This window comes from Salvelinus namaycush, chromosome 16 (assembly GCF_016432855.1).
Source record: "Salvelinus namaycush isolate Seneca chromosome 16, SaNama_1.0, whole genome shotgun sequence".
NCBI lineage: Eukaryota > Metazoa > Chordata > Actinopteri > Salmoniformes > Salmonidae > Salvelinus > Salvelinus namaycush.
The window spans coordinates 19,778,349-19,797,858 of record NC_052322.1 but is presented as its reverse complement, the minus strand read 5'-3'; the positions used below and the strand labels follow the sequence as shown (position 1 = coordinate 19,797,858).

General features: G+C 42.7%; 1 protein-coding gene and 1 pseudogene across 3 annotated transcripts; one reads left to right on the top strand and one right to left on the bottom strand.

Moving 5' to 3' along the window:
• LOC120061137 (microtubule-associated protein RP/EB family member 1-like) lies at positions 1-8,826 on the top strand. Of its 3 annotated transcripts, none has more exons than XM_039010705.1 (8): positions 1-122; positions 595-718; positions 4,678-4,823; positions 4,940-5,132; positions 5,328-5,375; positions 7,057-7,169; positions 7,362-7,514; positions 7,672-7,970. In XM_039010705.1, exons 2-8 carry the CDS (start codon positions 598-600, stop codon positions 7,720-7,722), a joined length of 825 nt encoding a protein of 274 aa, XP_038866633.1. In that variant the 5' UTR covers positions 1-122; positions 595-597; the 3' UTR covers positions 7,723-7,970. The 3 variants fall into 3 exon arrangements, with proteins under 3 accessions (XP_038866633.1, XP_038866632.1, XP_038866634.1); XM_039010704.1 differs by having other exon boundaries at positions 591-718; XM_039010706.1 differs by lacking the exon at positions 5,328-5,375 and having other exon boundaries at positions 591-718; positions 7,672-8,826.
• Positions 8,827-8,962: 136 nt separating this feature from the next.
• Positions 8,963-12,137, bottom strand: LOC120061546 (annotated as a pseudogene).
• Between the last annotated feature and the right edge of the window lie 7,373 nt (positions 12,138-19,510).

The window sequence follows — 19,510 nt, the reverse complement described above, 5'->3', positions numbered from 1 at the left end:
GCCAAGAGGAAGGAACAAGGCACGTAAGAATTAAAACGCCGGTGAACGGCGAGAAAGTTTGGTGTATCCACAAGTTTTAACCTTTTTGTAATTTAATTCAACCAGTGGAAGATTAAGAAAATGTAAGTTCAAAAGCGTGTTTCACGGAAATGGATAATGCACAGTAAAACTACCCAGCTAAAATGGATAGCGTATCTAGTGTTAGCGATGATGTCGTTGTTGAAGGATAGGTGTGTTTGATAGCTAACAGCTAGCTATCGTATTGTTAGGTTAGCTGTTCCGGATTAGCTCAATATTAGCTAAACTGGCAAACTCTGTATAACGTGATGCTAACATTATATGACTAACGTTAGCTGGCAAAGATCACTGTCAACTACGTCAAAGTTTATGATGGTTAACACGGCATTTTAGTTAATAGGGCGTAAAGTTAGCAAACGTTAGCTAAAACGTTGACTAGCTACTAGTAGCTGTCTAGCCATAAAGAACATTGATCCTGCGTGTCTTAGCTAGCTAACTAAGATGTAAGTTAGCTAGATGTTTCTTTGTTTGTCCCTTCTTCCCTAAAACTTACATTACTCTCATGTACCAAGCTAGAAGATGGCTGTGAACGTTTACTCCACATCTGTGACCGGCGACAACCTTAGTCGCCATGATATGCTTTCTTGGATCAACGAGTCTGTACAGATGAACTACGCCAAGATTGAGCAGTTGTGCTCAGGTCAGTAAGAAAGCACGTTAGCTAGCTAACTTAGCTGATCTAGATCAAACCAGAAATATGTCCATCGACATAGCTAACTAGCCTGTGATGGCCGTTCCGATGGTTCATTCAAAGCGTGGTAACGTTATTTTCGACAAACCTTTATTTGGAGATGCATACCTTGTCTTTTAAATTTCTGTTTCCAGTTGCAGGTGGAATTCAAAAAAAGAGAATATGAAGAGAAATTATAATTTGACTCAATACAGAAAGTGCATTTAATATTTTTCATAATATTAAATTGCAAGATCCACCTGCAACTGGAAATTGCCGTTTATAAGACACCTGTGGCATCAGAATCGAGAACCAAGAAAGTATCACCAGGAAAAGGTTGGATGGAAGTTTTTTTTAAATCGTACTGTCAATGCATCCTTTGCGCGATCAATTAAGACATATCTATAACGAGTCTGGACTACTTTAGCTATGTGCAGGAGGTTCAAGCCTACTTGGCAACTAACTACAACACCATCAGCCTGTATGTGTAGTCCTATACCGTGCATTCGAAAGTATTCAGACCCCTTGACTTTTTACACATTTTGTTACGTTACAGCCTTATTCTAAAAGGTATTAACATCTCATCAAAATACCCAGAATGACAAAGCAGAAACAGGTTTAGACATTTTTGCTAATTCATATTAAATGAAATTACATTTACACAAGAATTCAGACCGATTACTCAGTACTTTGTTGAAGCACCTTTGGCAGCGATTACAGCTTCAAGTCTTCTTGGGTGTGACGCTACAAGCTTGGCACAGCTTTATTTGGGTAGGTTATCCCATTCTCTGCAGATCCTCTCAAGTTCTGTCAGGTTGGATGGAGAGCGTTGCTGCACAGCTATTTTCAGGTCTCTCCAGCGAGGTTAGATAGGGTTCAAAGCTGGGCTCTGGCTGGGCCACTCAAGGACATTCAGAGACTTGTCCCGAAGCCACTCCTGCGTTGTCTTGGTTGTGTGCTTAGGGTCATTGTCCAGTCGGAAGGGGAACCTTCGTCCAGGTTTCCTCCAGATGTGATGCTTGGCATTCAGGCCAAAGAGTTCAATCTTGGTTTGAGTCCTTTAGGTGCCCTTTGGGAAACTCCAAGTGGGCTGTCATTTGCCTTTTACTCCATAAAGGCCTGATTGGTGGAGTGCTGCAGAGATGGTTGTCCTTCTGGAAGGTTCTCCCATCTCCACAGAGGAACTGGAGCTCTGTCAGTGACCATCTGGTTCTTGGTCACCTCCATGACCAAGAATGGGGTATTGTGTGTAGATTGAGAAGGCTGTAACATAAGAAAATGTGGGAAAAAGTCAAGGGGTCTGAATACTTTCCGAATGCACTGTATATTCATCTACCGCCATCTTGGAAACTACTCCACGTATAGGGAAATTGTACTCACCACAGATAAGTGGCTTGTGCTGTCATAGGACATTTAGGCAAGAGGTAATGTCAGGAGCAGAGAAAAAAGTACCCCATTTCTATACATGAGTAAAAAATAAAGATGCCTTAATAGAAAATGATTCAAATAAGTGTCACCCAGTAAAATACTACTTGAGTAAGTTATAAATTATTTGGTGTTAAGTATCAATTGTGATTGCTAAAATATACTTATGTATCAAAAGTATGGATAATTTCATATTCCTTATTAAGCATACCAGGCGGCACCATTTTCTTGTTTTTTCTTTCTCATTTACGGATAGCCAGGGGCACACGCCAAAACTGACATAATTTGCAAACGAAGCATGTGTGTTAAGTAAGTCCACCAGATCAGAGGCAGTAGAGATGACCAGGGAAGTTCTCTTGACAAGTGTGTGAATTGGACAATTTTCTTGTCCTGCTAAGCATTCAAAATGTAACAAGTACTTTTGGGTGTAAAGTACATTATTTTCTTTAGGAATGTAATGAAATAAGTTGTAAAAAATATAAATACTAAAGTACAGATACCCCCCCCCCCCCCCCCCCCCCAAAAATGACTAAAGTAGTTTTACTTAGCGTCCCACATATCCCAGAGAAGTTAACGTCCCACTTGGCCAAAAGCCAGTAAAAATGCAGAGCGCCAAATCCAAAAATTTCTATAAAAATCAAACTTTCATGAAATCACACATGAAAGACACCAAATTAAAGCTACACTTGTTGTGAATCCAGCCAACATGTCTGATTTCAAATCAAATTTTATTTGTCTCATACACATGGTTAGCAGATGTTAATGCGAGTGTAGCGAAATGCTTGTGCTTCTAGTTCCGACAATGCAGTAATAACCAACGAGTAATCTAACCTAACAATTCCACAACTACTACCTTATACACACAAGTGTAAAGGGATAAAGAATATGTACATAAAGATATATGAATGAGTGATGGTACAGAACGGCATAGGCAAGATGCAGTAGATGGTATCGAGTACAGTATATACATATGAGATGAGTAATGTAGGGTATGTAAACATAAAAGTGCATAGTTTAAAGTGGCTAGTGATACATTTTTGATCAATTTCCATTATTAAAGTGAGCTGGAGTTGAGTCAGTATGTTGGCAGCAGCCACTCGATGTTAGTGGTGGCTGTTTAACAGTCTGATGGCCTTGAGATAGAAGCTGTTTTTCAAAAAGGATTTACGGTGAAAGCACACCTTGCGATTATGTTAGGTCAGTACATAGCCACAGAAAAACACAGCCATTTTTCCAGCCAAAGAGAGGAGTAACAAAAAGCAGAAATAGAGATAAAATTAATCACTAACCTTTGATGATCTTCATCAGATGACACTCATAGGACTTCATGTTACACAATACATGTATGTTTTGTTCGGTAAAGTTCATATTTATATCCAAAAATCTGAGTTTAGGCGGGACGCTACTGTTTCACTTGGCCAAAAGCCAGAGAAAATGCAGAGTGCCAAATTCAAATAAATTACTATAAAATCAAACTTTCATTAAATCACACATGAAAGATACCAAATTAAAGCTACACTGGTTGTGAATCCAGCCAACATGTCAGAATTCAAATAGGCTTTTCGGCGAAAGCAAACGATGCTATTATCTGAGTTAGCACCATAGTAAACAAAGAGAAGCATATTTCAACCCTGCAGGCGCGTCACAAAACGCAGAAATAAAAATATAATTCATGCCTTTGACGAGCTTCTGTTGTTGGCACGCCAATATGTCCCATAAACATCACAAATGGTCCTTTTGTTCGATTAATTCCATCGATATATATATATCCAAAATGTCCATTTATTTGGCGCGTTTGATCCAGAAAAACACCGGTTCCAACTTGTGAAACATGACTACAAAATATCTCAAAAGTTACCTGTAAATTTTGCCAAAACATTTCAAACTACTTTTGTAATACAACTTTAGGTATTTTTTAAAGTAAATAATTGATAAAATTGAAGACAGGATGATCTGTGTTAAATACAGGATTAAAACAAACTAGCTAGCCTTCTGGTCATGCGCCTCTAACAAACAGGACACTTCGAGTGACCCTTGTTCAAGATGGCCGTACTTCTTCATTACACAAAGGAAAAACCCTCAACCAATTTCTAAAGACTGTTGACATCCAGTGGAAGCGGTAGGAACTGCAAGAAGATATATTAGAAATCTGTATTCCCAATGAAAATCCATTGAAAAGAGAGTGACCTCAAACAAAAAAAAATCTGAATGGTTTGTCCTCGGTTTCGCCTGCTAAATAAGTTCTGTTATACTCACATACATGATTCAAACAGTTTTAGAAACTTCAGAGTGTTTTCTATCCAAATCTACTAATAATATGCATATCTTATCTTCTGGGGATGAGTAGCTGGCAGTTGAATTTGGGTATGCTTTTCATCCAAATGTGAAAATGCTGCCCCCTATCCTAGAGAAGTTAAGTACTTTACACTGATTATAGCCTATAAAAGTTGAGACATGATTGATTAGCTGGGAATTTAATAAATGATCTTATCACATTCACACAGGTGCCGCTTACTGTCAGTTCATGGACATGCTTTTCCCTGGATGCATCCCTTTGAAGAAGGTAAAATTTCAGGCAAAACTAGAGACTGAGTTCCTCCACAACTTCAAACTTCTGCAGACCAGTTTTAAGAAGATTGGGGTTGACAAGGTGAGTGTTTCCGAGTGTCTAACTCAATGTGTACTTTCGGCTATTGCAGTATTCCTAAAAGATCACATTACTGCCATTTTTGCCATTGAGATTGACACCTTTTAAACAATTTCCAGATCATTCCTGTGGATAAATTGATAAAAGGCAAGTTCCAGGACAACTTTGAGTTTGTGCAGTGGTTCAAGAAATTATTTGATGCCAACTACGATGGAAAGGAGTATGACCCACTCGGTGCTCGCCAGGGCCAGGACACTGCTCCTACACCCAACCCAGGGCAGGTCGCATCCAAGCCAAGGAAGCCCACCACTGGTGAGGAAGAAAAATGTATAATTTCTAACATTTTGATGAATATAACATAAATACCTAATTGAAAATATAGCTACAAGCAACAACAGGGTGGGCGTCTAATCCAAGTTACTCCCAGTCAGCCGGTGGAACATAAATTGTTCCTGTGTCTTTGATGCTTGATCCCTTAAATGCATACTGTATGCATCTCTATTTCAGTACAGTTCCACAGCTCCCCAGCTCTTATCAGACCAGCGGCGAGAGTCGGTAAGGCGGTTTAATGGTCAAACGGGGATCTCCAATGGGCACCTATGGTGGGCTTTCACATTCATGGTCACACTGTGGAAAGGACTTTTTTGTTGTAAGGCTAGGTCATAGATACCCTACTAAATTACAAGAGGCTATGTCATAAACTTCAAAGTTCCAGAATGGGGTGAAAATGGCAGCCATGTTGGTCAGGGAGAAATCCAAACCAGTCTAATTGGAAGGAAGGGCAGTAGAGGCGTAATCCTGATTATACTTATGCAGGAAAATAAAAGGAGTGATATATCATCAGCTGTTAGTGGCGGTCTCAGACGTTCCCGCAGGTGAAGAATCGGGTTGTGAGTCCTGTTGGACATACTGCCAATTTCTCTAAAATGACAAAGGAGGCTGGTTATGGTACTGAAATGAACATTCAATTCTCTGGCAACAGCTCTGGTGGACAATCCTGCAGTCAGCATGCCAATTGCACTTTCCCTCAACTTGAGACATCTGTGGTGTTGTGACAAAACTGCACATTTTAGTGGCCTTTTGATTTCCCCAGCACCAGGTGCAACTGTGTAGTGATCATGCTGTTTAATCTGCTTCTTGATATGCCACACCTGTTAGGTAGATGGTTTATCTTGGCAAAAGAGAAATGCTCACTAAAAGGGATGTAAACAAATTTGTACACAACATTTGAGAGAAATAAGCTTTTTGTGTGTATGGAACATTTCTGGGATCTTTTATTTCAGCTCAGGAAACATGGGACCAACACTTTACATGTTGCGTTTTATATTTTTATTCAGTGTATATGTGACACAATATCAATACTTGTTGCATTTCCGTCTAAGTACTATCATCAACTGATTTCGACCAGTGTATGGCTGTGTAGGGTCCTATAAAATCAGCGTTGCGGAGAAAGTGGACAGAATTACAGAATCCAGACATTAAAACGGAATTCAATACTCCAAAATCTATTGAACTTAGTAGGAAATCAACTAAATCTATTGTATTTATTAGAAAATGCATTAATTTGCCCAAGATTATCATAAGACATTAATAAAATGCATCAGTGATTTAGTATTTTCCTGGCCCTGTGCGTCCGTTTGTCTACCACTTTGTGTAGCCGTTAGCGATGATGCTAATGTTGACATGTTCTGGTAGATGGAAAGGCTTTCCCCAAACATTTCTTAGTTAACTACAAAGTGGCCTATGCCTACCTGGCAGAATATGATTATTGGCACCAATCCAGTGGCCATTTGTTTAGCAAACTCTGGAATCACATGAGCGCTACAGAAACATTGCTAACCAAACAATGATCTCTAGTTGTTGCACAGTTGAATTAAAGGGTAACAGTGGTAACACTGAGACAGTGGATTGTCCAGTCAGATGGAACAGAGTAAATAGGCATTTTAACGTCATAGATTTAGCCGGTGGTAACTTGTGGAATAGACACCAGCTGGAATGCGGTTTTAAACAATCGGGATTAGACCCACCCGTTGTATAAAGTTGACTGACCCCCTGACAAATGGCTGACCTTTATCCTATCATACGTAGGTTCATGTCCATTCCAGTATTCTATAGGCTAGGAACTGGAGTCAGTGGGTATAAATGTGCAGTTGTGTGTCTAAGGTTGAGTGCATGCGCACAGTCCACTGTTATTATTCTGTCCTAGTTTGCCAACTGTGATTTGTGTTGGATCCAGCTCCCACGAGGTCTACAACGACAGTAACCAAACCCCCGCCCAGGTCAGCAGGGAGTGCTTTGCGGAGGCCCGGCGGGGCAGAGGACGTGGAAAGGGTGGAGCTAGCCCAGGAGGTATGTTCTTTCGGAGGGTCACTGCTAAAATTAGTTGTGATGAGACACAATGAGATTTCCCGTCAATCTCCTGTACAGCTTTTGTGTGCTAGGTGAATAGTTTATTGAAATTGAAGCTTGTTTAGTTGTAACTTGAGTCATGACAGCCCCGCCCAGTCGTTCTCCTATCACTTATGTATTCTCTCGCCTCAGGTCAGTTCCCTGAAGGCCACTGTCCAGGACATGGAGAAAGAGAGAGACTTTTATTTTGGAAAGCTGAGGTCCATTGAGGTCATCTGCCAAGAAGTGGATGGAGAGGCAGATACAACTATGCAGAAGATTATGGATGTTCTATACGCCACTGATGTGAGTGAAACTTCACAGGAATACTCTGACAGACACATCTGAGAGACTCCGTCTTCTGCAGTTCTATACATGTTTCATAACTGATGATTCTGTAGTAGGAAACAAATGTAGCGTTGTATTTGAATATTGAAATCCAAATTTTGTTTCCTGCTAACAGGAGGGGTTTGTTATTCCTGATGCTGAAGGAGAAGAACCAGAAGAGTTCTGATGAAAATGGACACAACTGCAGTTCATACCTTAATCACACACTTCAATACACACACACAAGTTTGCATGTGCAACGTTCATGCGCACTCTTTGGGTCTAATGAACATGCACTTACTCACACTGTGGATTAAGTTGCCTCTGGATTATACACTGCCTGCCACCTTGGTCCAAGTGTTTGTTGGACCAAGTGTTATTTTTTTTTTTTTGGACCATAAAATAAATTTCAGAGACCCTGCTAATCCAGCCACCAGAGAAGAAGAACCCTGGATAAAATTCCAATGGGTTTTTATTTTCTGGGGGTTTTCTGCCTTGTTCTTATTCTGGCCTTTTCTGTGCCTTTAAATTTAGGCCTGTTACTTTTGAAATGTGTTCAGGTTGTCTTTTTATTCCTTATATATTTCCAATTGACCTAAACAGTACTGTACTAGATTATTTTGATATGATATTTGCAAATATGAGTAATTCTTAAATATATATGAATGTATACTCTGCCAATTGAAATTATTGTAATTTTTATGGTATGTTTACACACATTCATTATATACTTAAGAGTTAATTTGTGGTTTAGGCGATCAGCGTTTGTATTTAGTTTGTTTTTTATCTCCGCAGGTATTCATCACATTACTTTTTTGATTTTTCAATGAAATTAAGTGTTTTTATTGAGCACCTTAAATAAAAAAAAGAATGTACTTCTTACCTAAAAGCAAAATTATAAGACTCATTCTGCCATTTGTGTATTGTATGTAGGCTAGAGTTGCACTCCACTGACCTGTGTTCTAATTTACTTCCTCATGTAAGCCAAAGACAGGATGTATGGTTGCCAGTCCACACAGTGAAGAAATACATCCCTCTAGTCTACAGTTAGAGCAGAACTATACACTCTTAGCAGAGGAACTGAGAGCTCTCTTTTAGTAGGAAGTCTGTTTGTGAATTTATTAGCAATATAAGGCTTCTACAGGCATCACTTTTCTTTAAAAATCAAGGTTTGATTGGAAAAACTAGATGTGTTTTTTAGGTTGAAGAAATAACTTTTTAACTTCTATGTGATGTTAACTGAAATTGATTTAGAATGTGTATATTTATCTGCTCATTAAAATGTCCTGACGTACATTTGCATTGCTATTGGCAGTTGGCTCTTGGTAGAATAACTGCAGTAAACCAAAATCAGCACAGTGATATAGGCTAATTCAAAACAAATGTAAACATGCCCAGAGTAAAGGGCCATAAATAAAAACAAATGTCTAGACACCCACTGCACCATAGACTGGGTGGCAGGGTGTACTTGTCATACTGGGTGGTGTCAATTCTGCCACCGGTGGGCAACATGGCAGCCCTTTGTGTGGGGCGGATCTGTTCCTGATCGGGCTCCCTGCCTCCACTCTGGGGGATTGCAATAGGGAGCACCTGCCTTGTGGGGACCACTGTGAGGCAGGGGACCTGAGTGGCGGTGGTGGTGTGGACCCTATCTGTGTCTTGATTCTGTATGTCCCGTTGAGCCAGCTCCATCATCTGCGTCTTCATGTTGCCCTCTCCCTCTGCTGTTGGCACCAGGGGCTTCCTGACGACCGCTCTCCTCATTCTGAGCTGGGCCGTGTCATTTTCTCTGATCAGAATATACAGGTCCTCATCTAGATCTTCCATGTGGGGTTTTCCTCTGTCTCTCACTGACCCCCATCCTTGCATGTTGATATGGCATCCGGTTTCTGCTTCCAGTCACTTGGCCCCAGTAAACTGCCTATAAAGTTATTGTCGGGCTAGTCTTTTACAGGCACAAAGCTTCTCCTGCAGGTGAACGATGAGGCCCACCGGGCCTTGGGTAACTGCAGAGGTTGTTTGTCTACAACATGTCGTTGGACATGTTATCCTGCACTCTATTGATCTCTTCATTCATAACCTTCTCTGTGTCTGTCAAGATGCAAAACAGATTTGGATAACTGGTCATAATCTTTTCATGTAACGATTGTGTCAAATAGGCAGGACTCTGTCTCTCCCCTTCTGTCTCCCTAGTGTCATCTTTCTGTCATCAAGAGTGCAAGGTTTTTTTTTATAAACAGAAAAAAGCTTGGAAATCTGGTCAGAATCTGGTTAAGTTTGATATCAATGATTTACAGTGTAGGAAAAAAGTATTTGATCCCCTGCTGATTTTGTACGTTTGCCCACTGACAAAGAAATTATCAGTCTATAATTTTAATGGTAGGTTTATTTGAACAGTAAGAGACAGAATAACAACAAAAAAATCCAGAAAAACGCATGTCAAAAATGTTATAAATTGATTTGCATTTTAATGAGGGAAATAAGTATTTGACCCCCTCTCAATCAGAAAGATTTCTGGCTCCCAGGTGTCTTTTATACAGGTAACGATCTGAGATTAGGAGCACACTCTTTAAGGGAGTGCTCCTAATCTCAGTTTGTTACCTGTATAAAAGACACCTGTCCACAGAAGCAATCAATCAGAGTCCAAACTCTCCACCATGGCCAAGAACAAAGAGCACTCCAAGGATGTCAGGGACAAGATTGTAGACCTACACAAGGCTGGAATGGGCTACAAGACCATCGCCAAGCAGCTTGGTGAGAAGGTGACAACAGTTGGTGTGATTATTCGCAAATGGAAGAAACACAAAAGAACTGTCAATCTCCCTCGGCCTGGGGCTCCATGCAAGATCTCACCTCGTGGAGTTGCAATGATCATGAGAACGGTGAGGAATCAGCCCAGAACTACATGGGAGGATCTTGTCAATGATCTCAAGGCAGCTGGGACCATAGTCACCAAGAAAACAATTAGTTACACACTACGCCATGAAGGACTGAAATCCTGCAGCGCCCGCAAGGTCCCCCTGCTTACGAAAGCACATATACATGCCCGTCTGAAGTTTGCCAATGAACATCTGAATGATTCAGAGGACAACTGGGTGAAAGTGTTGTGGTCAGATGAGACCAAAATGGAGCTCTTTGGCATCAACTCAACTCGCTGTGTTTGGAGGAGGAATGCTGCCTATGACCCCAAGAACACCATCCCCACCGTCAAACATGGAGGTGGAAACATTATGCTTTGGGGGTGTTTTTCTGCTAAGGGGACAGGACAACTTCACCGCATCAAAGGGACGATGGATGGGGCCATGTACCGTCAAATCTTGGGTGAGAACCACCTTCCCTCAGCCAGGGCATTGAAAATGGGTCGTGGATGGGTATTCCAGCATGACAATGACCCAAAACACACGGCCAAGGCAACAAAGGAGTGGCTCAAGAAGAACCACATTAAGGTCCTGGAGTGGCCGAGCCAGTCTCCAGACCTTAATCCCATAAATCTGTGGAGGGAGCTGAAGGTTCGAGTTGCCAAACGTCAGCCTCGAAACCTTAATGACTTGGAGAAGATCTGCAAAGAGGAGTGGGACAAAATTCCTCCTGAGATGTGTGCAAACCTGGTGGCCAACTACAAGAAACGTCTGACCTCTGTGATTGCCAACAAGGGTTTTGCCACCATGTACAAAGTCATGTTTAGCAGAGGGGTCAAATACTCATTTCCCTCATTAAAATGCAAATCAATTTCAAAAAATTTTGATATGTGCTTTTCTGGATTTTTTTGTTGTTATTCTCTCTCTCACTGTTCAAATAAACCTACCATTAAAATTATAGACTGATAATTTCTTTGTCAGTGGGCAAACGTACAAAATCAGCAGGGGATCGAATACTTTTTTTCCCTCTCTGTATGTTACGACCATCTCTCTCACATTGTGAAATCACCAAAAGAGCATTGTTCTTCTGTGAGCATTTGTGCCTGTGTTAAAGGAGGAAAGCCATGACCAGTGTGAGCTTGTGGACTGTCACAGGGGAACTGAAGATGGCCAGCCTTACAAGGTCAGACTAATATCAATATAAAGCTAGTTTACATTAGGACTTTAAGTGTGTTTGATCACTAAATCCCATTTTGGATTGCTGGGTGTTCAATGTATCCGTTGCCCGTGTTATCACAGTTCCACCTCTGATGACAAGCAGAAACACACCACAACTAAATACATCTGCACACTGTTATGCTCCCCAAAGTGCTCTGTTTTATTTACACAGATATTTCCATTCAAATTGCCTGGGTTTTTGCTGCCTTGTCACCCACATTTTCTACGCAGTTTTTAATTCATCTTGCCCTCCTAAGACATTTTCAAGTGAAAAATGGTTCATGTTGGTTTTAATATCAGATGTGGAGTTAAGTGTGACTGAGGTGCTCTATATCCTCCCTCAGCAGGGTGGGGAGGCGGAGCGTTCAGGGAAGAGCAGTGACTACGGGAGGAGGACATGCCAGCTCAGGGGGGAGTGGAGAATCAGATCAATGAACAGCACCTTCGCCACATTGAACGTATGTTCAGAGAGGCTGACACGGATGGAGGAGGGGGTGAGTGACCCGAACACATAACACCTCTCCATAACTAATAGTATACCACGGTATCATTTTTAGCCCAACCCAGTATCATTTTTAGCCCAACCCAGTATCATTTTTAGCCCAACCCAGTATAATTTTTAGCCCCTAGTGGATCCCTGCCAGTTTCACCAACCAGCTGCACATTTCTACATAGTGTTGTCATACGAACACACATGGGTCGTTCCATGAAATTAGCTAAGGGCCCTCAATAGGCTAGTGCCAGCTCTGACTGCATGTGTGGGTATGGATGTGGGTACGCAGACCCGCGAGCCACTGCGGCACCCCATGATAAGTTCAGATTTGTTGTGGACCCCACCCCAATCTAAGTTGCCCATCCCTGCCATCCATACAGGCTAGAAATGTTTTAACAATTTCAACTTTTTTGTGAAGCTTGCATTCAATTGCCCGTCCCTGTTGCACACGACAAGCTTCCATTCCTCCTGTAACAAGGGGATTTATGGCTGATTTAAGATGAAATCGTCAACCCTGTTGAGGTCAACCCTGTTACTTTATTTGGCACATAATAGGCACTTACTATAGTGATTTTGGGGGGGAAATTGGGTTTTTATTTGGTTGAACATGTGCTCTTTATGACAGAATGTGAATAATAAAAAGAATCATTAAGTTACACTATCCAAAAGGGACCTATTTTCTTGAACAATGTGTCATTCTCTCTGTCAGGGTTGGATATGTATCAGTTCTGAGATGCGATGAAGAAGATCATGGGTGATGTGGATGATGAGGATGTGGACATTATCTTTATGAAGGTGGACACCAACTGTGACGGCAGAATGGACTGGGTGAGAGAGCAAAACGACAATGAACAGGAGTGCTGTTTTGTCGTCAGTTGACCAACTGGTATGTGACAAACACGTAAACACATTTAAATTCTTACTCTCATAAACAAAAACTTTGTGTGGTTTCATACAGGTTGAATATCTGAACTACATGCTTTTAGAGTACAGAGAGAAAGACTCTTTGCAGCAGCAAAACAGGCCAATCTACTTTCCCAAACCACTCAAGATTGCGCCTGTGTAAGTGGTATTTCATTGGCTATGTTCTACAGGTTCCTAAGTAGTATATGTGCATCCTTTAATTTTTCTGTGTCTCTGTCTGTGTAGTGCACACTGTGAGGCCATTGTCCGGCTCCAGTTCTACCCATTCCAGCCCCCAGCCGGGGAGAAAAAGACAGACTCTGGGGAGCATGGCAGGGCCTCGGGGGGTTCTAAGGGCCGCGCCCACAGTGGAAGCTACCTGTCAATCAGCCGTGATGGCGTTCTCAACTATTGGAGCGAGAGGTTCAAGCTGCTGCGCACTGTCAAGGTGCGTATCAGCCATGTTCTAGCATTATATCATGAATAATCAATCAATTAATCTATTACAATTGAATTGAATAGCAATGCATATGTTTTCCCCAGACGATCATGTTTGATATGATGTGAAAACTCTGAAGTAATACATGATGTTGACAGAGATGGAGAAAAGACAGTTGTGAAACATTGCTAGGTAATAGAACATCGCACAAGCAGGTATGCTTCATGTCGTGCTTGTGGACCAGCAGGTATGCTTCATGTCGTGCTTGTGGACCAGCAGGTATGCTTCATGTCGTGCTTGTGGACCAGCAGGTATGCTTCATGTCGTGCTTGTGGACCAGCAGGTATGCTTCATGTCGTGCTTGTGGACCAGCAGGTATGCTTCATGTCGTGCTTGTGGACCAGCAGGTATGCTTCATGTCGTGCTTGTGGACCAGCAGGTATGCTTCATGTCGTGCTTGTGGACCAGCAGGTATGCTTCATGTCGTGCTTGTGGACCAGCAGGTATGCTTCATGTCGTGCTTGTGGACCAGCAGGTATGCTTCATGTCGTGCTTGTGGACCAGCAGGTATGCTTCATGTCGTGCTTGTGGACCAGCAGGTATGCTTCATGTCGTGCTTGTGGACCAGCAGGTATGCTTCATGTCGTGCTTGTGTACCAGCAGGTATGCTTCATGTCGTGCTTGTGGACCAGCAGGTATGCTTCATGTCGTGCTTGTGGACCAGCAGGTATGCTTCATGTCGTGCTTGTGGACCAGCAGGTATGCTTCATGTCGTGCTTGTGGACCAGCAGGTATGCTTCATGTCGTGCTTGTGGACCAGCAGGTATGCTTCATGTCGTGCTTGTGGACCAGCAGGTATGCTTCATGTCGTGCTTGTGGACCAGCAGGTATGCTTCATGTCGTGCTTGTGGACCAGCAGGTATGCTTCATGTCGTGCTTGTGTACCAGCAGGTATGCTTCATGTCGTGCTTGTGGACCAGCAGGTATGCTTCATGTCGTGCTTGTGGACCAGCAGGTATGCTTCATGTCGTGCTTGTGTACCAGCAGGTATGCTTCATGTCGTGCTTGTGGACCAGCAGGTATACTTCATGTCGTGCTTGTGGACCAGCAGGTATGCTTCATGTCGTGCTTGTGGACCAGCAGGTATGCTTCATGTCGTGCTTGTGGACCAGCAGGTATGCTTCATGTCGTGCTTGTGGACCAGCAGGTATGCTTCATGTCGTGCTTGTGGACCAGCAGGTATGCTTCATGTCGTGCTTGTGGACCAGCAGGTATGCTTCATGTCGTGCTTGTGGACCAGCAGGTATGCTTCATGTCGTGCTTGTGGACCAGCAGGTATGCTTCATGTCGTGCTTGTGGACCAGCAGGTATGCTTCATGTCGTGCTTGTGGACCAGCAGGTATGCTTCATGTCGTGCTTGTGGACCAGCAGGTATGCTTCATGTCGTGCTTGTGGACCAGCAGGTATGCTTCATGTCGTGCTTGTGGACCAGCAGGTATGCTTCATGTCGTGCTTGTGGACCAGCAGGTATGCTTCATGTCGTTCTTGTGGACCAGCAGGTATGCTTCATGTCGTGCTTGTGGACCAGCAGGTATGCTTCATGTCGTGCTTGTGGACCAGCAGGTATGCTTCATGTTGTGCTTGTGGGATGTTCTATTCTTTATTTGTGAAACATTCTTTGCATGTTTTTCTCTGCTCTAGATAAGTCAGATGCAGCACACAGTGGCCCAGCCCGTCTGGGTGACAGACATGGTCTGCCTGAGCAACATCAACCAGCTCTCCATCTCCTCCACAGGGCGAGACGTAGGTGTGTCTGTGGGAATGTCTGTACAAACATTTGTACACATGAAAACATCATGTTATGCGGTGATATTATGTTGTACAATGTAATACCTACTGATGTATAGCTACTGTATGTTTGTTGAAGTGTTTGTACAGTGTGTTTGTTTTTCTGTCACCAGAATTCTATGACATCAGTGCCAGTAAGTGTGACATAGTGTTCTCCCTGTCGGAGCTGGAGGCCAACGTGGAGGTGATGGACTACTGGTAGGCTTTGTGTGTATTCCAAATGGCACCCTATTTCCTAGTGCACTGCTATTATTATTGATTATTACTTCTGTTTAATGGAACATAATGATTTTTGCAGGCCTTTTGTGAGAATAACCTTTTTCTCTCTGCTTCCTTTCAGGACAGATGGTAAGAGAGGAGTGTATTCTATTGGTGATGCCAGTGGCACCATATACATCTTTGTCTCCTCTGATGTGGTCCATAATGGCCTGTTCAACAGTGCTGCCTTCAAGACAGGTACTGGGTGAAAACATGCAGGTAAAGATGGTAGGTACACATGTTCATGCCGAAGATCACACTCACTTCTTTGCCTCTTTTTCAGGAACAAACTATCGCATCCCTGTGTCAGCCCTGCTCAAAAACACCTCCAGCTCATTTCTCTGCTTTAGAGTCGTAAGTAGCCTATATAACTTTTGTTTTTCCTGTTCACGCTCTTTCTTCCCCTCTTCAGTTAGTTCTCTGTTTCATATCTTCCCCTTTTTTTTAATGTTCCAGCCCAGCCATAATGACTGGATCCACCAGATCCGCTACATCCCAGAGTTGAATGCCATTGCCACCTGCTGTGCGGCAGACCAAACTTCCATGATCCTGACCACGCTGCCCCACTCACGCAAGTGTAAAATTCAGTACGCCCCCTTTTGCGTTTTCCCGTCTTTATTTTTCAGTGTGTCTATCGTGTTATCTCAGAGTTTTACAGGACTGTTTAAAGACGCACTGCAGCTATATTTGAACTTTTCGTGTTGAAAAACAATATCCCACGTATAAATACAGTAATATACACACACTTAAAGTTAACAAAATATGTTTTGAGCAAAGTAGTTTTTTTTTTACACAACCGCAAACTTCTAAGATTAGGCCATACAAGGAGTTGGTCTGATGTGATGTTATCGGCCTCCCTCCTTGGTTGTGGGAACATCTTGTGCCATGTAATGTCATACCTACCACCTATTGAGATGTGCCTTTTGTTAGGTAAAACAGGTGCTAAATGAGGTAAAGAAGAGACTGGAGTGCCTCTTTAAAATGCCCCCAAATCTCTCATTTCTAATGTTCATTTCACGGATGAATATAATTCTCTTGTTTTTCTTTCTCAGAACTGCACTCTTTCACCTGCAGAAGGGAATTCTGTGTTTTGACTACTCACCTGAGCTCAACGTTCTAGGTATGTGTAGAAGTAATACTCCATACAGTGCTGTTTATGACGTCTAAACCAATTACGTATAAAGTCAGTTCCAAAATTATTGGCACCCTTGATAAAGATTAGCAACAAATACTGTATAAAATAAATACTAAATACTCATCTATATCGCATCCTCCAAACATTTTAAAATTATATTATTTTATATTAAAATCGAAAGCGTATTTTGATTCCACTGGTCCTGGGGCCCTTGTTAAGGTCAACAGCATCAGGAACTTTAGGAGGCTGACACTTCCAAGCACACATCAAAAGCCACAAAGAAATGGTTAATTGACTACAAAAATCTACATTTTGCAATGGCCATTGACTTGAACCTCATTGAAAACCTGTGGTGTGAATGGAAGAGGGCAGCCTATAAACAGTCCTGTAAACAGTCTATAAGCGCAGACGAAGGATATCTAGGATCTGGAAAGATTCTGTATGGAACAATGGTCTAAGATCACTCCCAATGTGTTCTCCAATCTCATTAAACATTACAGAAACATACTAAGTGTCATTATTCTTACAAGGGGAGGGTGCTGGAGTATTGAAAACAGAGGTGCCAATAATTCTGACCCCTATCTTTGAGGTTTTTATTTTTATTACTTGTTAAACTAAATCTCTTTCTCTAAGCAAATGTATTAGTATAAAATAATATAATTTCCCTTTTTTTTCATGCAATATAGCTCAGTATTTATATTACTTATTTTATACAGTATTCTTTGCTGATCTTTCTGTAGCTGTCAATCTGGATATTATTATTTTAATGCAATATCCCATGATGTGTCTTTGTCCACGCTTGTTTTCCAATGTTCCAGTGACTGGATGCTTCGATCGGGTCGTGAGTGACTGGATTCTTCGATCGGGTCGTGAGGGTCTGGAACCCCTATGTGACCAATCAGGCCACATCACAGATGAAAGGTCACAGCACCGTCGTCACTCACATCGCTGTCAACTGCAGAGACAACAAGATCATCAGTGTGTCCAAAGACAAGGTCAGATGTCCAGCATTATCACTACAGTGACACTCAATGTCACCCGTTGCCTACTCAGATTTGTAATGCTCATTTAGACCACAAAACAGGTAAGGGTCGTTTCTTTCTGTTCCAGAATGTGCGGGTGTGGGACCTGCAGGACAGTGTCTGCCTCCAGAACATCCAATCCAGGAACGTCAACATGGGCCGCTTCCCCATCACCAGCACCTACTATAACCACACCAGTAACACCATGGTGATGGCTACGTACCTAGTGTGTGTTCGTTATTGCCTTTAACATGTGTACTCATACACACTCTATTGGTTGTACAAGGTTCTTTGGTATTGCTGTGTATTTATTTCCTCATGTTTACGTTGTGCTGGGCAGATTGGAGTTCTTCGAGGGTCTATGGAGGATGCAGACAGCTCTGTACCCACAGCTACAACATCACATGAACAACCACTCTGTGCTGCTCTCTACAACTCCAACTTCAAACAGGTTGGTGATGGTTCAATACTTGGGAGTGAGGTAAGGTCAACTAAGAGATGATCATACTACTTATTGAAGCTAGGTAAACCCACCTTCTCTCCACTGCTCTGTGCCCAGGTGGTAAGTGGGTGTCATGCGGGCGTGGTCAGTGTGTGGGACATCCTGACAGGGGAGAAGGTAATGCAGTTCCAAACGACCCCTGAGCAACCTGTTGAGGTCACTGCCATGACATTCGACGGGCCCAAACGCCGCCTCATCACCGTGTCTAAAGACGGCACTCTGCGTCTCTGGAACTTCAACAACGGGGCTCTTATCTCTGAACTGCCCCTGGTGGACAGCAATGAGGTACTACGCTGTATCCTGCAGGGCACTGATCCCTAAGTGACAGACCAAACTTGTCTTTCTTACCACCAAGCACTGCCATTCGAGGACAGAAAAAATACTTACTGAAATGACTTGTTGGCAGGTTACAGGGATTCTGTACATCAACGAGAGGATTTATGTTTCAGGCTGGAGCAAACGGGTCATGTCGTATCTGTGAGTGCTTCATGTTTTTACATCTTTGACTGTATGCAACTTTTAAGCACTTTCTTGGCTGGCAATTGGTCAACTTGTGTGGCTTTTGTATGTTTTATTTGTATTGATTGTGTCTGTATGTTTACTTTTTTCCGTCTGTCTGTCCGTCCGTCTTTCCTCCTGTCTGTCCGTCCGTGTGTCAGGGACGATAAGGAGGAGGATAAGATGGAGCACCGTGTGTGGAACCAGTACCACTCAGACGACATCTATTCCATGCACGCCCACGGCAGAAAGATGCTGGTGACCGCCTCCTACAGCGGTGACATCATTGTCTGGAACATAGATTCAGGACAAGCCTTCTGCCATTTCAACGCTAGCGAGAGCCCACTGCCCCTCATACCCATACGGGTGAGACGATACACAATGGAGCACCGACATTTTTTTTGTTTGTCGCTAGAGACTGTACAAAAAGACCTCTGTTTCTCTGTTGATGTTCATGTTGATGTGCATGTTTCTATGCATCCCACAGGGCCGGAGGGGTAGCATATCGACTCCAGCCTCTGCTTTACTGCCCCAGTCAGTCACAGTCTCCATGGGCAGGCGGACGACACTGCTGCCCAGACACAAGACCAAGACCATCAACCTAGACGAGCTGGAGAAGCCTCGGTTTGCAGTGGAGAAGGTACTGACTGACTGACATGTACACTGTAACCTATCTGACGGTTTAATATTGTTTTACCTTGATAACCGACAGAGGATGTCAATGACTGTCTCTCCCTCGTTTTCTCTCCCTATTTCTCTTTCTGACGAGCAGGTGTTGTTTCTGGCCACCCGTGAGCGTAG